The sequence below is a fragment of the Setaria viridis genome, chromosome 2 (genome assembly GCF_005286985.2).
Source record: "Setaria viridis chromosome 2, Setaria_viridis_v4.0, whole genome shotgun sequence".
In the NCBI taxonomy this organism is placed as follows: Eukaryota; Viridiplantae; Streptophyta; class Magnoliopsida; order Poales; family Poaceae; genus Setaria; species Setaria viridis.
The window spans coordinates 29,070,960-29,088,067 of NC_048264.2; the positions used below are offsets into that span (position 1 = coordinate 29,070,960).

The following is a 17,108-nucleotide window of genomic DNA, read 5'->3' on the forward strand; positions in this document are numbered from 1 at the left end:
GCCATGGCCAAGCGTGACCTGACACCTCCAGGTTTGCCGGCCTGCAGGCACAACGTCGCCAGGCGTGAAGGGACTCCAGCACTCCATTTCGCTCTGGCCTCTGGCAGCCTGGCTGACTGGAAACAGTAAAACAGGGTTCTTATCTTTGCTTTTGGAGGATTCGGTCGATTTATTTAATGTACAGGATTCCCTGGAGGTAAGAAGGGCCAAATTTGTACGCCGGCGCCCCCCCCCCCCCCCCCCCCCCCCCCCCCCCCCCACATCTTAATGGGCTGGACTATTCAGTTCAGTCGTCTTCTCCATCCTCTTCTTTCTTCCATCCCCACCCAGTTCCCATTTCGGCCTGTCATTTTAACGGGCCGACCAAGCTAGCTTGTCGCACACTCGCACCATTGCCACGAGAGGAATATTCGGGCGGCACGAAAGAAAGTCTGCCCCGAGGGGAAGATCCCCTCGGTATCGGCATCCTGCGCTCCCATTTCTTGGCGTCTCGCGGCGCGGCGCGACGCCGTAGAATTCCAACCCACCACCCACTGCCCGGCACACGCGAATGTCTATTTATCGACCTCCTCGCCGGCCGTGCGGCCAGCCAGCCAGCGACGACCGGCGGCGAGGTGGGCGGAGACCACGCACGGCGACGGCACGACGCAGGCCATTCACGTCCTGCGGCAGTCTCTTGTAGCTAACCGCCTGCAATCTTACTACGGTGCGCCCCCTGCAATCCTAGCCATCAGTTCTCCTGGACAGCACCCAATCTTGCATTAGCTTTGCCTAGTACAAATGGAGAACCTTGTTTGCCAAAGGATATAGCTGAAGAGAGCATTATACAGTTGGTTTATATCAAAGGCTACAGATTGGTTTGAGAGATGAAACGGTTTATGTTCGCTAGCAACCTTGGAGATTCATCAGTGTTGTTCAAAGTGAGTAACCAACTGCATCTTATCTGCAGGGCTCAAGGACATACATCGATCAGTTCATCATCCTGCTAAGCCAGAAAGCACGAGTACACAGGACAGGTGAGATGGGAGCGCTGAACGGCAGAAACCCTTCTGCCGTCTTGGATGGCCTCTACGGAGTACAGCTTGGCCGCCCGTCGCCGCAGTCGGCACAAAGCGAGGATGAAGCTCTACGAACCACCGCTGTAGAGTCATCGACTTGTGAGCACCAGAAGGGTGGTAGAACACAACAAAGGTTGCTGATCCGGTGAGCTCGCAGCAACGAACTCAACATCCACGGCTAGGAGTTTACTTCTTGCTTTTTTGGTCTTAGGCACTAACAGCTGCCTCTGACTGGCTCTTTGCAACTGCAGAAGACTATGGCAGCAGAGGCCCTCTTGCTTGAAGCCCATCCACCGCAGCATCACATGTACGGCAACTTTCATCAGTACAAAATCTCGGCATCTGCTAATCCAATACGACAATATCTACCTTCCATTCCAGTAAAACGTTCTACTTTGAGCAGGTGACAAGCATGCTGGCGAAACTATTGCGAATGTTGTCACCTCTCTGCCCTTTATTGTTCTTGGACTGCAGACCCCAAGGCGAGGAACATCCTGATCCTCAAGCAAGACGCATTCTGCTTTGTTTGCTAACAGCTGAGTAATAGCCACTATACTAACATGCCCTGAAATGATGCTGCAGGAAGAACTTGAACACTGCTATCTACGCGAATTCGCTGGTTGGAGTAGGAATAGCTTCGAGCTTGTATCATTCTTCCAAAGGAGAAATCCGGAAGTTTCTGCGGTGGGCCGACTACACTATGATCGCTACCACCACACTGGTAAGTCACCATATCCTTGCACTAAGGATAAACCACAATGTTACAGCTATCGGTATTTGAACAACATGACAATTATATGTGTTTCATGCAGTGTTTAACGAGAGCACTTAGGAATGAGAACCCAAGATTACTAATGGCAGCATCAGCATTGCTCCTGCCGTTTCAGCCATTGTTGGTTTCAGCTGTCCACACTGGATTGATGGAGGCAAGTAATTCAAATAATCCAGTGTATCTTTTCTAGATTAAAGAGAACACTTCAATAATCTACAGCTCAACAGCCAGGTTTGCAAATCTAACTATTCCTAAATGACAGGTTTCCTTTGCAAAAAGGGCATCAATTGAACCAGAGCTTAGGATGGCGCATAACCTGCACAAGATGTCATCTCTACTGGGAGGTGTGCTGTTCATTGCCGATGATTGCTTCCCGGAGACTCCCTACATGCATGCCGCATGGCATCTCGCCGCCGCTATTGGCATTGGCACATGCAACAAGCTTCTTGAATGACAGTGGAAACAGTCCTGATATCAACGAGTAGTTGATTTCAGTGTTATCCAGAAATTGGGGTGCATCCAGTAGCAAATTGTCAACATTTAAAACGGTAAAGACCATAGGTCTATATTGGAGAGGGGATTGGAAGTTTTATCAGATTGATGTGAGATACAGTTTTCCATTTTACCTCTCATAAATGAACTAGGTATCTAGGTTGCCTTATGCATGTGTTTCTGCTAGGATTTTCATTGTTTTTTCATCATTATTGTGACAATGAGGTGAGCTGTTGTAGATACCTTCACCAGAAAAAAAAAGATGAAACAACAGGAGGTTTGTCATTGGAGCTACAACATACTTTAACTATAACTGTTTCTACCAAATTTGCCCTGTAAAGTGCTACAGAAGAATGTAAAAAATGGCTCATGTGTGAAACTGGAAAGGAACAACAGTGGTGCATTAGTATCACAGGCTGACCTGAAGGTGGTGAAGATATGTTGCAGACTAACCCTTTTGTCATATATACCCAATGTTTTTCCACTGAAATACTCATATACTGCTGAGAAGAAAATATTGGCTTAATACCTGATGATCAAATAATTGCAGTGCTCATTCAAGTACGGTGGTTTAGTGCTTTACTATGCACAGACTTCATGTTAAAGATTGTGAGTCACTGGTTGATCTAATTGGGCTTATGCTACCACCACGCTGGACTCATTCTGATTCACCCAGCTTCTTCCGGCAGGCTTCTCAGCATTCAGTGCGGCCACTCTTGCCCTCACCATCCCAGCCTGCTCCCACTGCCCGACGCCAGCATACATGTTGGACAGCAGCACAAGGTGCCCAGCCGCTCGTTCTGGCTGCAGCTCAACCAATCTATCAGTGACTTTGGCTGCAAGCTCAAGATTGCCCTCCCTTCTGCATCCACTCAGGAGTGCACCCCACGCACCCTCGTTTGGCTGGAATGGCATATTTTCCACAAGCTCAAGTGCTTCGTGCAAGTGCCTCCAGCGACAGAGCATGTCAACCATGCATCCATAGTGCTGTATCTCTGGGGTTATAGCATAAACTCTTTCCATGCTCTCAAAGTACCGCCGTCCATCATCAATCCTCCCTGCGTGACTGCACGCCCGCAGAACTGCGAGCAGCGTGGCACCATCAGGATGCTCCTGCATTCTGTGGAACAAGTCCAGTGCCTCCTGGGCACGACCATGGATCGTAAGACCCGAGATCATAGTCGTCCAAGAAATGGTACTCCGCTTCGGCATCATCAGAAACAAGCTGAGCGCGTCCTCCACAGCGCCACACTTCACATACATATGGATGAGAGCATTGTCCAACAACACTGTCCTCTGCTGCTGCCCTTCCCAGTCCACGCGCGCATGCACCCATCGCCCAAGCTCCAGGTCACCCAGCTCTGCGCACGCTGTCAACAGAGCAACCATGGTCACCACGTCATCCTTGACCCGTGCCTTCCTCATTCCCATGAACAGCTCAACAGCCTCGGCGGCCCTCCCGGAGTTTGCGCACCCACCAATCACCGTCGTCCACGCCACCGCGTCCCGACCAGGCATATCGTGGCCAAAGAACCGCAGCGCAGCGTCCAGCTCGCCGCACCGCACGTACGCGGCGAGCATGCAGTTCCAAGCGACCACCGACTTGCCCGGCATTTCGTCGAACACCTTCCGGGCGTCCCCAAGCTGGCAGGCCGCCGCGTACACGTCCACGAGGCTGGTCGTCACGTGCCCGCTCCCACCGGACGGGGCGAGCACCCCGCCCGCGAGCGCGCGTGCGTGGAGGGCGCGGCCGTGGGGGAGCGCCCGGGCGCCCGCGGAGGCGAGCGCGGCGAGGAGGGTGGAGAAGGAGAACGCGTTTGGGCGAAGCCCGTGGCGGCCCACGAGGCGGGAGAAGAGCGCGAGCAAGGCCGGTGGGGCGGCGCCCGACCTGGCGGCGGCGCGGAGGAGGAGGTTGGCGAGGGTCGGGGACGCGGGGTGGTGCGGCGAGGCCGGGGCGGAGAGGAAGAGGGACTCGGCGCGGGGGAGGTCGGCGGCAGCGGTGGCGAGGGAGAGGAGCTTGGCGAGGAGGAAGCGCTTGTGGGTGAAGCCGTTGAGGAGGAGCTGCGCGTGGAGCTGGTCGAGACCGCGGCGGGCGGCGGGAGTGGGGACGGAGGGGGAGCAGGAGCCCGCGCGGCCCCGGCGGCTGAGGTGCTGCGCGATGAGGTAGAGGCGCTGCTGCAGCGCGCGCGAGTACGGGATGTGAGGGGGCAGGTTGGGCGGGAGAAAGGCGGCGAGGCGAGGGGGATCGAGCGGCATGTCTCGCCGGGGCGCCCGGTTGCCTCTGCTACATCTGCTCGAACATTTGAAGTCTCGCTATTTCAGAAGCCCTCTGCTTACGATATTCAGAGGAGGAATGCTCGTCGACCTTGTTCTCAAGACAAATGACATTTTAAAGCCACCCAATTTGATCTTAGTTACAATCATTTTGAAGTGCAGGCCCTGTGAATAAAAAGAGTACTCCTATTCCCTGTGACATGATCAGCGACATGCTGATTATCAGGAACTGGAGAAGATGGTTGTCATGAGCGGTTGGTGGCAAAACCATTGCAAATGACATATACGCAAGCCCATCATGCCGAGCTCTCTCGCCGCTGGTTGATATACTGGGACTAGCTCTCCACTAGGGATGGCTGTGTGTGGTCTGAGGATGGATGTAGATGCAACTATGCAACATATGCTGCAATTGGAGATTTTGACTATGGTCTGTACCACCTTTGTAGTTATCGCGCAGGTTTTAGTCTAGTTTGTTGCCATGCACTAGAGAGAAGGCGTCAACTTTGTAGTTAGGTGAATATTAGTTCAACTATTCACCTGATATGACCACTGATTATCATGTATTCTTTTGAATGCTGATGATGATTCAATTTTCCCAATTTACTGATTATCTCACTATGCAATTCTTAGCAGTGTTGGAATGCATTTCTCTGGACAAATAACACTACAGAAACAATCTCTAGGTCTCCCAAAAAATAATTTCACCATTGTCACCGACTAAACCAAGATCCTTGAGTCTTCTTTCCTGGTAGTATTCTAGGCCATCTAATTCCTCCTCCCTCTGTTTGAAAATATCATCAATCTGCTGCAGTACTTTCTTTTCGCCTGCCCTTACTCCAATCGCAATATGAAGTCTTGATGGCAAATTTTCTGTTTGCAATTGTTCTTCATCCTGAATGTCACATTTCATATGAATGATTATGAGATAAACAAAAATATGAAGGAAATGAACAACATTATACTGTTAATAGGCAAACCTCTTGTATTGTGGTGTGATAAGCATCAAGGGCAGATTTGCAGGCATCTCTCATGACCTGGCATATTGATTCCTCATTGTCAGGACTGAGTGGCAGTTCAAGGTGGCCCCAAACTGAATTCCTGAAGAGTGCTTCCAAGAGAAATGCATCTGTTCCACCAATGCAAAGTAACCGTAGGTATGTAAGCATTTGCGGGGGAAGGGGTTCATCCAGGATTATATCGAAATACGCAGTCTCCCCCAGCCCGTTTAACTCTGCAATGTCAAGCTTGTCTCCATAAAATGGATCAGATTCAGAGATCTCCAAGGTCACAGTATATGAGTCCCTTGATGGATTTGATTCGATGAACCCGTAGTCAAGTGCCAGTTCAGCATTACTCTTGTCCAGGTCATACTGAATATATATCTGTCAATGCAAGGCTCAGTTATAAATTGCATACTTTTAGCCTTAGACATTCAATTTGGTCTATAAATGCTGAAAGCTACACAAACACTGCACCTAGTGCAGAAAAATAGTACATATGTACCTGTTCTCCAGATTTAACGTCCACTGGTGTTCGCAAAGAGAACATGGCTTCCCTACCAAAAAGGCCCTTTCCTTTGATCTCCCAACTGGACCCTTCTGAGGTGATGAAAGGACTGTGATTAACCTGATTTGGCAAGGCAGTGAACAGTTATAAAAAAATGCAGTCCCAATTTTCCAGAAAGCACTGTTGAATGGAAGTTTTTGATCTTTGACATGGTAACTTAATCACAATATTACAGGAACGTCCAATGCAAAAGTAAGTAGGTCAGCAGACTGTTGGACTAAACTAGGAAATGCTGATATGGATTGCATATTGAGAACTTACCAGATCAGCAAATGGTATGAGAGCAAGCTTATCTCCACGCAGCTCTGGAAATACCCTTGATCTGAGTATTCCAAATGCCCATAGGAAATCATCAAATGTTATCGCACCAGGGAAGATGTCCTTATTCGCATTTATGATCTCAGCTTCAACGCTTTCGAATTCACTCTGCACATACTCCTTCACACCCATTGTTGTGCTCAGTAACTGTGTTCCTGCAAGTGACAGATGCACAAGTTATTAATATAGCAAGCAATAAATCAACCAGAGAGCCGCCGATTTGTTAATGGAGGAAATGCATGGATTTTGCTCTTTCAGGAAAAAGGCATGGATTTTGCATTGCACACCTTGTATCTCTAGGAGCTCTTCTTCTGACCTGCACTGGAGGCACGAAGCACCATTCAAAAGCATAAGAATGGAGCAGAAGAACCATTTCAACAAACACACGGAGGGCGATCAGCGCCAGCTCACTCACCAGAAGATGGTGGAGTCGGTCTGGCGGGGGAGGATGGCGAGGTAGGGCGCCCACGGCGAGTCTGCCCCGCGCGCAACCTCCCGGAGCAGCAGTAGCGCGACGGAGACCCACGGCCGGAGGCCGCCGCCGCCGCCGCACGCGCGGCCGATGTCGGAGGCCGCGACGGCGTCGGCGTCCATCCAAAGCTTCTTGGGCACCTCCGCGACGACCTCCCCGCGCGGCAAGTCCCGCGCCGCCACGAGGCCAAGGCCCTCCTGCACGGAGGCCGGGAAGGCCTTCCCCTCGCCCGTGCCATGGGAGGACAGCCACCGCCGGAAGTCCTCCAGCGCGGCGGTCGACGCTGCCGCGCTCACCGCGCGCGCGCGGGGAAGCAGGCGGTGGGCCCTCGACGGCCTCGTGGGCAGGCGAAGGCGGAGGGCGAGCGGACGGTGCCACAGTAGGAGGAGGTGGTGTTGGGGTTGGAGCGCGGCCATGGTCGCGGCGGCGAACGGGGAGGCGGGGCAGTCTTTCTTCTCTGCGGCGAAGGGGATAGATGGGTTTGGCTGACCACGACCGTTGGTTTCGTTTTTGTGGCGGGAGTGGATATGCTAGTAGCAATGGGTGATGTGGCAGGTAATTATAGGTCGATTCCTGATAGGAGTCTTTTTTTAGTTGAATCCTGATATACTAATCAGAGAGTTAGCAGGATAGTAGTTAACAGCATGGTTCCAATTGTTTTACTAGGAATTCGCATCATTCAGTTCAAATTGTAACCCAATCACAATTGGATCGAATTCCTAGCGTCAAATTCCGAGCATTGACTGATAGGATAGTACTCTAGACCTCTAATCCAGCTCAAACAGTTGCCCATGCATCCTCAGTTCCTCACGTCAGAGGTGAGAGATGTACATCTTGAACAACATATCGCTCAGAGAACAAGAGGCTCTAGACCTCTAATCCAGCTCAAACAGTTGCTCATGCATCCTCAGTTCCTCACGTCAGAGGTGAGAGATGTACATCTTGAACAACATATCGCTCAGAGAACAAGAGGCACAGAAACGCTAGAATCGAGCTTGGTAACTGTCTCGAGCCTAGGGTAGCGGGAGAGGGGGCACCGGCAGCATGCACGGCAATAAGGACGGTGGCGCTGCCTCGAGCAGTCGAGAGGAAGAAGGAGGATTGTTCAGCTAGGTTTTTCTCTTTTTTTCCCATTCACCGTTTGGGTCTTTAGTGGCCCAGTTACCGATTAACTCCCGATGGCCCAGTAGATGGATTACAGGGCTTGATTAGCCAAACCTCAGCTCGCAGGCCGGCTCTGTGTTACACAGCCTTCGGCCCAAGTATTAGATGGTGATATTCCCCCTAGTTAAGCAGCAACTTGTCCTCAAGTTGGAGCATCAGCCAGATGCAATAGATAGCAAGAAACATCAAGATGCAGTAGATCATCGTGTAGTACGCTTGTCCAGAGAAGGAATGCTTATCTTGAGTTTATGGAGATTCTCCCAAGTAGTCCATGTTGGGGGCAAATCATGCCACTGCACCAGATCGAAAGGGGTCATCTTGTTGCCCACCTTCTGCAGCCTACTCTGGAGTACCTGCATAGGATGACACACATATGTTTGAAGGATACAAGCAAGCATCATTGCTTACCACTGTATTTGGAGGTAGGGCTTTCTTGAATTGTGAGACATGGATAACTAGGTGTATCTGACTGGTTTCAGGTAGCTGTAACTTGTATGCCACAGGTCCCACCTTCTGAGTAATCAGATAAGGACCAAAGAATTTGTAATTGAGCTTGTGGTTGGACCTTCTGGCAACAGACATCTAAACATATGTCTGTAACTTGACATAAACCCAATCTCCCACTTCAAATGTTCTTTCCTATCTCTTCTTATCTACCTATTGCTTCATGCGTTGCTGGACCCTTAACAGGTTATGCTTAATGACAGAAGACATTGCAGTTCTTTCTTTCAACCATTGGTCCAATTCAGGCACTGTACATTGGTGATCCACTGTAATACCAAAATGCCCGGGCTAATGTCCATAGAGAACTTCAAATGGTGTCTTGCCATGAGATGAACGTGTGGTTGTGTTATACCAAAATTCAGCTAGAGCAAGCCATTGGTACCACTTAGTAGGATAAGATTGGACCATGCACCTCAAGTATGTCTCTATACATTGGTTGAGTCTTTCTATTTGGCCATCGGTTTGGGGATGGTAAGAAGAACTCATGTTCAGTGTTGTCTTTGACAATTTAAAGAGCTCTTGCCACAAATTACTTATAAACACACTGTCTCTATCAGATATGATTACTTGTGGCAACCCATGCAATTTGTAGATGTTGTTATGGAACAGTTGAGCTATTGAAAGTGCTGTGTATGGGTGAGACAGTGGAATGAAATGACCATACTTGGTAAACTTGTCTACAATAACCAATATAGTATCAAACTTCTTGGACTTAGAGAGCCCTTCAATGAAGTCCATACTAACAATTTGCCAAGCTTGCTGAGGAACAGGTAATGGCTAAACAGGTAATGGCTAAAGTAGTCCAGGAATTTTAGAATGTTCTGGCTTAGCTTGTTGACATACCTGGCACTTGGAGACGTACTCTTTGATATCTTGTTTCATGTTAGGCTAAGCAAAGAGAGATCTGATCTTGTTATAGGTTGGTAGAATGCCACTGTGTCCTCCCAAGCCACTATCATGTAAGGCTGCAAACACTACTTAATGTGCTTCTTTATGGTTGCCCAACCAAACTCTGCCCTTGTATCTAATGAGGCCTTCTGTAATGTGAATTCTTTCTCATTGGCAGAGGTCAGGGACAACTCTGTCAAAAGCTGCTTAGTTGGTTCATCCGTGTGATAACCTTCCATAGTTATCTCCAGTCACCTTGGTTTGCTCATGGAAATGGCATGGACAGCTTCATGTACTAGTTTTCTAGATAATGCATCAACTGCTTTGTTATCTTCGCCTCTTTTGTAAGCTATTCTGTACTGTAATCCTAGAAGTTTCACAAAAGCCTTGTGTTGCATCCCATCTACCAACTTCTGTTCATTTAGATGAATAAGGCTCTTCTGATCAGTTGAAATAGTGAATGTTTGGTGTTGTAAATATAGTTTCACTTATCCACAGCCATGATAATGGCTAGACATTCTTTCTCATAAGTTGAAAGAGCTTGAGATTTCTTACTGAGTGCCTTGCTTAGATAAGCAATGGGATGTCCTTGCTACATGAGAACTGCTCCTATGCCTTTGTCACTAGCATCAATTTCAATAGTAAAATGCTATTTGAAATCAGGAAGAGCTAGGACTGGAGCTGAAACAAGAGACTGCTTGAGTGTGTCAAAGCATTGTTGGTGTTGTGGTGTCCATAAGAAATGTGTATTCTTCTTGAGGAGGTCAGTGAGGGGTCTACTGATGAGGCCATAGTTCCTGATGAACTTCCTGTAGTATCCAGTTAGTCTTAAGAATGCTCTCAGTTGCTTGATGTCTGTTGGAGTGGTTCAGTTCTGCACTGCTTGGATTTTATGAGGACCAGTTGCCACTCCTTGCCCACTGATAATGTGGCCCAAGTATTCCAGTTGCTGCTAAGCAAAGGAACATTTAGAGGCTTTGAGAAAAAGGTTGTTAGCTTGTAGAATGGCAAACACCTCCTGCAAATGCTGCTTGTGATCCTCCAAGGTCTTGTTGTAGACTAAAATATCATCCATAAAGATTAATACACATTTTCTCAAAAGGGGTTCAAATACTGTGTTCATGGCTACTTGAAAGGTTGTAGGTGCATTTGTGAGACCAAATGGCATGACTTTAAACTCCTAGTGGCCATGGTGAGTCTTGAAGGCTATTTTATGTTCATCTTCTGGTTTAAGTCTCACCTGGTGGTATCCAGACCCCATGTCTAACTTAGCGAACCATTGGGCCCATGCAGTTCATCAAATAGTTCATCTACAACTGAAAGAGGGTATTTGTTCTTTGTTGTGATGGCATTGAGATGCCTATAGTCCAGACAAAACCTCCAGCTGCCATCTTTCTTCTTGACAAGTAGCACTGGTGAGGTAAAAGGACTACTGCTTCGTTAGATGACCCCTTGTATTAACATCTCCTTGACTTGCCTTTCTATTTTATCTTTCTATGTAGGACTGTATATGTATGGTTTAATGTTGACTGGTTTGACACTTTGAATTAGTGGAATTGAATGATCAAAACATCTCTAAGGAGGTAATGCCTAAGGCTCTTGGAATAAGCCCTTGTTGGTCTGCACTAATTGGTTGATGGAGGATGGTATTGTGGTGGTGGAGGAATCTTGTTCAAGTGAAGACAACCGGACCATGTTGGCTACTCCACCTCTTCTCAGTAGACTTTTTAGCTTCTTGGCTTTAATGGGGGAACATGAATCTGTACAATCCTTGATTCCCTTAAGTGTGATCCTTGTTCCATTGTAAGAGAATCTCATTTTCTTTCTCTTCCAGTGAATCCACATGGGGCTATGTTGCTCCAACCAATTCATGCCTAAGATGAGATCATAGCATGGTAATGGTAACACTCTGGCTTCAGAAGTGAAAATGTGTCCTTGAGTCCACCATGATAAGTTATTGACAGCTGAAATGCAACTCAGCTTGCTGCCATCAGCTACTGTAACTTGAATTGGTGCACATTCTATAGATGTTAGTTTTGCTGGCTTCACTATTCTCTCACTGATAAAAGTGCCTGAACTGCCAGAATCTACTAAAATTAGGATGTCATGATTGTTGATGGTGCCCTGCATCCTGATTGTCCTTTTATCTTGGATGCCTGCTGCAACACACACTAATAGGGTGAGAAGTTCTTCATCACTGCTTTGATTTCCTTCTGCAGTCATTAAGTCCTCTTGCTGATTTGTTTGAATGGAATCTAATACTTCCTCCAAAACATGTAATGGTACTTGCCTTGGACATCTGTGTTGGGGACTATATGGCTCACCACATTTCATGCATACCCTTTAGGTCTTCTTGCTGCCCGCAGTGCTGACAGTTTGTCATCCCATTTGGGTTTAGCTTGTGATTTATCCTCCTCAGGCGGTGCCCCCAAAATACCATAACTAACATCAGCACTCTGAGAGGGTTGTGAGGTTGTTGTGTTTTGAAATATGTTGTTGTCTCTTGGTCTTGGTGAGTATCTTTTACCTTGTGCCTCCAATATTTTTTCCTACATAAGAGCCAGTGATAATGCAGCATCAACTATTCTTAGCTTATGTAATGTTATGGCATTACTAATATTATATTTCAAGCCATCAAGAATTTTTGCACAAAAAACACCTCTCCCATATCTTTGTTATGCACTAAGATTCTATGTTTTGCTTGCTCAAATCTGTTGGCATACTCTAACACATCAGTGGTTTGCCTAATAGTTAGAAGGTCTCTCATGTAATTGTGGTACATATCCCTGGCAAACTTTTATTCTACAACTACACACAACTCAGGCCAACTATTAATAGAGTGTTGGGCTTCATAGGTTTGCAGCCATAACTCAGCATTGCCTCTGAAATTGATGGTAGCAAAAAGAACCCACACATGGACAGGGACATTAAACATGCTAAAGTATTTCTCACATTTGTCTCTCCAAACTTTAGGGTGCTCTCCATCAAAGATAGGGAAATCAATTCTAGGTAATTTGTACTCTCTTGATTGTGTTTGACTAGTATTGAAAGCAACCTTCCTATCACTGGATTCAGGAACTTTAGTATCATACTGGAATTGGTGATGTTTGTGAAACTCACCCTTGACCAGGGTTGGATCACGAATGAAAGAACTTGGATCCACACCTTGATATGCCTTGTCTTAGCGGTGGCTGATGGCCTGTCCCTCTTCCTCACGCGACGGGGCTTGTGGCGGAGGAGTAGATGTTGTAGCCTCAAATGCCACCATGCGCGATGTGAGATCTTTCATGGTGTTGCGCAGGTCACTCGTTGTCTTTTCTGCGGTGATACTCCATGTGTTGATTGCATCCACCTTGGTAATCAGCTTCACTTGTTCCAGCTGCAGATTCTTGACTTCTTTGACCAAGAGATCGATCTTCTCTTCAGCGGATGCCATGCGATATGTGAGAGTGGACGCTCTTGTTTTCTTGCCTTGCTGTGGAGGTTGAGGTGGCAGGGGTGGTGGCGTTCTGGACTGCGGCGTGTCCGGCGGTGGAAATGGCTTGGGGAGGCAGGTGGAGTTTGTTCTGCGGTGGCGCCAGATCGACTCCAACGATGACGGCGCAGTTACCGGCTCTGATACTAGTTGTCACAAGCCTAGGGTAGCAGGAGAGAGGGCGCCGGCAGCACGCACGCAATGAGGACGGTGGCACCACCTCGAGTAGTCAGGAGGAGGATTGTTCAGGTAGATTTTTCTCATTTTTTCCTGTTCACCGTTCAGGTCTTTAGTGGCCCGGTTACCGGTTAACTCCTAACGGCCCAGTAGATGGATTACAGGGCTTGATTAGCCAAACCTCAGCTCGTTCTTCGGCCCAAGTACTAGATGGTGACAGTAACCAACCCAGATAGATATGAGCATATGACATATCAGCATCATAGTTTCATCATAGGATAATTACAGCAAAGCACACTTCGTTTTGTTTTGGCAACTCCTTTGCAGCAGCAGCATGCGAATAGCCAAACACAAAACACACATGTCCAGCGCTTATTAAGCCAACAGAGAAGTTTGCATTGCGTCTCATATTGCCTGATGAGGTCTCCCCGACCCGAAGCTGATCAGTTCTTCCTTCCTTCACAGAGGATAAAGTGGTACCCGTGCCTGCACCAGAGCATAGTGTTGTAGTGAGTACCAGATAAAAGACGAGGGGCGAGCTAGTGTCCTCAGGAGCATGAGATTTTTGAAGAGCGTATCAGTGTTTTCCCTATTCATAGACCAGCAGCATGTGAACCTAATTGTTAAGTCCAAAGGAGCAATGCAGGACTTGCACATTGCGCTCTACTACTAGGATATTCAATTTCAATAGGCCAACAACGGAAGGAAAACAGTGGCAAAGACATACGTGGACTTGAATGGTGCACTAACAGCTCCCACAGGTGTGTTGAATGCAACCTCCTGGAAAGGGCCAGCCATCTTGCCACGTGGGAACCAACCAAGATCTCCACCTTTCTTCCCTGATGGGCATTCAGAAAACTCCTGGGCTACCTGCAGCATGAAGGTGACGCGTTACGCATTGAAATTTTGGTGTCTAATGGTACTGAATTTACAAGAGACTATCCAAGTATCCAGACAAAATACTTGTCCAGATTGTACATGGCAGAATATCCAGAAAAAATAGTTAGCCAGATTGTACATTGCAAAACGCTAAACTGAGATTTAAGTCTGGTGATATCACTAATATTTGAGGTCAATGACATGGAGTTAATGTCGACTGCACCCCACTAAATAGCAGTTACCAGGATGTCCCAACCAGAAACTCTACTGGATCATTTTGAAAGTTCATCAACCTTCAGATAAGGAACATTCACCAATATTGACTATTCTCCAGGACTTGAGTCTATGCAGACTCCAATCTCTAATTGGGGGATACAAAACCACACCAACAATTTCAGTTTTATACAGGTTCCCAAGGTTCAGAACCTGAGAAAACTGCAACTAGTGTATACAAAAAAACTGACATTCATAGTTCCAGTAGCAAAAATGAATGTCAAATAGATATACTAGCTGGATAACTTCAATTTGCTACAAACTAAATGCTAGAGCCTTGCACTGCACTTCTTTTTACATTGCATGTGTATCGCAAAAATAGCTTTGTCGAAGCTTTAACCTCTCATGCTATCCAGTCCTTTGGGCAGTAGTACCCAAGACCAGTTCACAGTCCAAAACTGGCTCACTCAAGTATCAGTTTTAAGACTATGCCACCACCAATTTTGAGTGCCATAACTTTGTGGTCCTGACCACAAGAAAAATTGCCAAAACTTATGAAGTCTCAATAGATATGCATGCATCATTAATATATCAGCAACATTGCCCCATCATTAAGTAATTCTTCAAATACATCATCTATTTGTCTGCGCTTGTCATGAGACAGGACTTAATTAAGGCAGAGGGTCTTAACAAAGTGCAACTAAAAACCACCAAGAGTTCGTTCATAGTCACAGAAAACAATCAACACAAGAAAACAGAGATGCATGCTGCAAACCATAGCTCGTAAATTAATACAAGGACCAAAACTGTCTAAATATCCTTATATGATTATATCTCCATACATTTATAATTCCACTCAAGGCCAAATTAGAGACGGGAATTTTTTACTAAAAACGAAATATAACAAATCTATAAAGGTTTATCAGTATCAATGTGCAAGATTCCTCACTAGTCATTATCAATTTCTTTTGAGCAAACCTAACTACTTTTTAGCGAAGCTGTATGGACCAAGTGCTCAGCAACCAGCCCTTTACCTTAGCAAACTCAGCAGGAGGGACCTTGTCCCCACTGTCCAACCATCCATCCTGCAACTTCTTATAAGCCTCATTGATCTTCCCCTGCTTCTCACACAATACGTGCCTAGCTGCAGATGCAGGACAACACACACAACAATCAGCTTTTTTTTTTTTACTTGCGACATAAGGGTCCTAACAAAAGGTCTTTTGAAAAAGCCAAACATGAATAAATTGGAATCAATAGTAAGAATAATTGCAACTCAATTTCACAGCATATATCCTAAAACGAGAGAATCACAATCAGTTACGGACGGCCCATTCACTCAAAACCTGGGCAACCCCCACAACCGCAAGATCTCACCCAAATCCCGCGAGCTTTCACCCAATATTACAAGAATTAGGCGGTACCTTTGACGTAGGTGCATGTGCCGAGGCCATCTGCGGACTTGCCTCCCTTGCCCTTGCCCCCCTTGCCGCCGGCGTCGTCGCCGCCGGAGGATCCGGCCTTGCCCTTCCCCTTCGCGTCCTTCGGCTTCGAGTCCTTCCCCATCGGCGGCTGCGAGGTGGATCGGATTGGAGAGAGCAAAACCCTACTTCCAAGTAAGACTGGCTCAGAGACGACGAGTCGACGACGATGACGACGCGAGGAGGACGAAGATATTTGGACGGGACGGAGAAGGGCCTTGATGTTGTAGAAGGCCTTATAGGGCCGGTTCATCCAGTCTCCCTTTCCGGAAGCCCATTAACTCCATAGCACCGTTTCAAAAAAAAAAAAAAAAACTCCATAGCACGACCCATTTCAGAACTGCATACTGTATCCAGCTTCAGGGTTTTGCTAAAAGAAAAATCCAACTTCAGGGTGAAACCTAATATTTGAAAGTTCAGATATAATTCATCTCAAAATTATAACACATGTGAATGCTCCGTCAAAACTTATTGAATTGTGTTTCTTCGCTATCTCGAAGTACTCGGAGAAAAGATGTCGGATTTTTGCTTTCTTCCTTTTGCTACTAGTGTTTTATCCTTTGTTTTTAAATAAAAGTAGTGTTTCATCTTGAAATGCTATTCTTCAAACCATTCAAACAAGTATCAACTTGCACTAAAGAGGAATTATCAACTTATTATAACCACGTACCGACTTTTGTACTACTCTCTCCGTTCCAAATTGTAAGTTATTTTGGATTTTCTAGGTTTATAGATATTTCGATGCATCTAAACATACACTAAACAAACATATATGAATCGAAAAAATATACACTACTAAACTCCTTTCCCATTGTCTGACATTTGTAAATGTATTGAAGGGATCTTCCCGAGTCCCTTGTAACTGGCTCTACGAATGATGCCTGCCTGCTGCAAACTAACACGCATGCCGACGCAGTTACAAGACCTGAGTAGCAGCGCTGGCTGCATCACGGCAGTTGGTAGACCTGTCTCCATCCCAGAAAACGCCATCGCCAGATCTCCTTCAGCCATGTCAACCACATTCTTGTTGTGTTATTGTGTGCAACTAGAAGCTGGGGGGAATAATATCGAGTGACGCCAGCCGCAATCTGGCGGCGAGATCTCGTGATCTGACCACCGCAGGAGCCGGCCGGGGACGATGAACCTCGCCTGCTGCTTGTGCCGGACGGCTCCGGCACCGGGATTATCAAAAGCCGGCAGCCGCCGCCGTGTCTCCCGAGCCACTGTGCAGTGGTCAGGAAGGGGCCTCGCCTGGCCCAATCGGACGCCGCCATCGTATCAACGACCGGGTCTGACCGGGGGAGATTGGTTTCTGAGGGCAGAATGATTAGCGAGCCCTGTTTAATTGCGCTTAACCCGAGTTCAGAACCCTTCG

General features: G+C 47.1%; 4 protein-coding genes across 5 annotated transcripts; 1 reads left to right on the plus strand and 3 right to left on the minus strand.

The window, feature by feature from the left end:
- Positions 1-537: 537 nt before the first annotated feature.
- On the plus strand, positions 538-2,619 carry LOC117845325 (uncharacterized). Its single transcript, XM_034726329.2, has 7 exons — positions 538-706; positions 950-1,203; positions 1,310-1,365; positions 1,462-1,540; positions 1,641-1,779; positions 1,871-1,984; positions 2,093-2,619. The coding sequence occupies exons 2-7, from the start codon at positions 1,022-1,024 to the stop codon at positions 2,282-2,284; spliced, it is 762 nt and encodes a 253-aa protein (XP_034582220.1). The 5' UTR covers positions 538-706; positions 950-1,021; the 3' UTR covers positions 2,285-2,619.
- LOC117845323 (pentatricopeptide repeat-containing protein At5g56310) lies at positions 1,887-5,030 on the minus strand. 2 transcript variants are annotated; one of them, XM_034726327.2, is made up of 2 exons: positions 2,852-5,030; positions 1,887-2,298 (listed from the first exon to the last, which is right to left on the minus strand). In XM_034726327.2, the coding sequence occupies exon 1, from the start codon at positions 4,576-4,578 to the stop codon at positions 2,959-2,961; it is 1,620 nt and encodes a 539-aa protein (XP_034582218.1). In that variant the 5' UTR covers positions 4,579-5,030; the 3' UTR covers positions 1,887-2,298; positions 2,852-2,958. The 2 variants fall into 2 exon arrangements, with proteins under 2 accessions (XP_034582218.1, XP_034582217.1); XM_034726326.2 differs by having other exon boundaries at positions 2,744-5,030.
- A 148-nt stretch (positions 5,031-5,178) lies between these two features.
- On the minus strand, positions 5,179-7,460 carry LOC117845324 (fructose-bisphosphate aldolase-lysine N-methyltransferase, chloroplastic). The gene is made up of 6 exons (XM_034726328.2): positions 6,896-7,460; positions 6,768-6,796; positions 6,424-6,635; positions 6,100-6,222; positions 5,574-5,978; positions 5,179-5,488 (listed from the first exon to the last, which is right to left on the minus strand). The coding sequence occupies exons 1-6, from the start codon at positions 7,366-7,368 to the stop codon at positions 5,276-5,278; spliced, it is 1,455 nt and encodes a 484-aa protein (XP_034582219.1). The 5' UTR covers positions 7,369-7,460; the 3' UTR covers positions 5,179-5,275.
- A 5,914-nt stretch (positions 7,461-13,374) lies between these two features.
- LOC117846631 (uncharacterized) lies at positions 13,375-15,926 on the minus strand. Its single transcript, XM_034727865.2, has 4 exons — positions 15,677-15,926; positions 15,287-15,396; positions 13,888-14,030; positions 13,375-13,646 (listed from the first exon to the last, which is right to left on the minus strand). Exons 1-4 carry the CDS (start codon positions 15,816-15,818, stop codon positions 13,604-13,606), a joined length of 438 nt encoding a protein of 145 aa, XP_034583756.1. The 5' UTR covers positions 15,819-15,926; the 3' UTR covers positions 13,375-13,603.
- Between the last annotated feature and the right edge of the window lie 1,182 nt (positions 15,927-17,108).

Excerpts from the sequence above, each read along its gene's own strand:
- LOC117845325 (XM_034726329.2), top strand. The coding sequence starts at position 1,022 with ATGGGAGCGCTGAACGGCAGAAACCCTTCTGCCGTCTTGGATGGCCTC. Across the intron at positions 1,204-1,309 it reads CAACAAAGGTTGCTGATCCG|AAGACTATGGCAGCAGAGGC; the intron begins GTGAGCTCGCAG and ends TTGCAACTGCAG. Across the intron at positions 1,985-2,092 it reads TCCACACTGGATTGATGGAG|GTTTCCTTTGCAAAAAGGGC; the intron begins GCAAGTAATTCA and ends CCTAAATGACAG.
- LOC117845323 (XM_034726327.2), bottom strand. The coding sequence starts at position 4,578 with ATGCCGCTCGATCCCCCTCGCCTCGCCGCCTTTCTCCCGCCCAACCTG.
- LOC117845324 (XM_034726328.2), bottom strand. The coding sequence starts at position 7,368 with ATGGCCGCGCTCCAACCCCAACACCACCTCCTCCTACTGTGGCACCGT. Across the intron at positions 6,797-6,895 it reads ACCGACTCCACCATCTTCTG|GTCAGAAGAAGAGCTCCTAG; the intron begins GTGAGTGAGCTG and ends CCTCCAGTGCAG. Across the intron at positions 6,636-6,767 it reads AGAGCTCCTAGAGATACAAG|GAACACAGTTACTGAGCACA; the intron begins GTGTGCAATGCA and ends TGTCACTTGCAG.
- LOC117846631 (XM_034727865.2), bottom strand. The coding sequence starts at position 15,818 with ATGGGGAAGGACTCGAAGCCGAAGGACGCGAAGGGGAAGGGCAAGGCC. Across the intron at positions 15,397-15,676 it reads CACATGCACCTACGTCAAAG|CTAGGCACGTATTGTGTGAG; the intron begins GTACCGCCTAAT and ends CTGCATCTGCAG. Across the intron at positions 13,647-13,887 it reads AGTGCACCATTCAAGTCCAC|GCACGGGTACCACTTTATCC; the intron begins GTATGTCTTTGC and ends GCTCTGGTGCAG.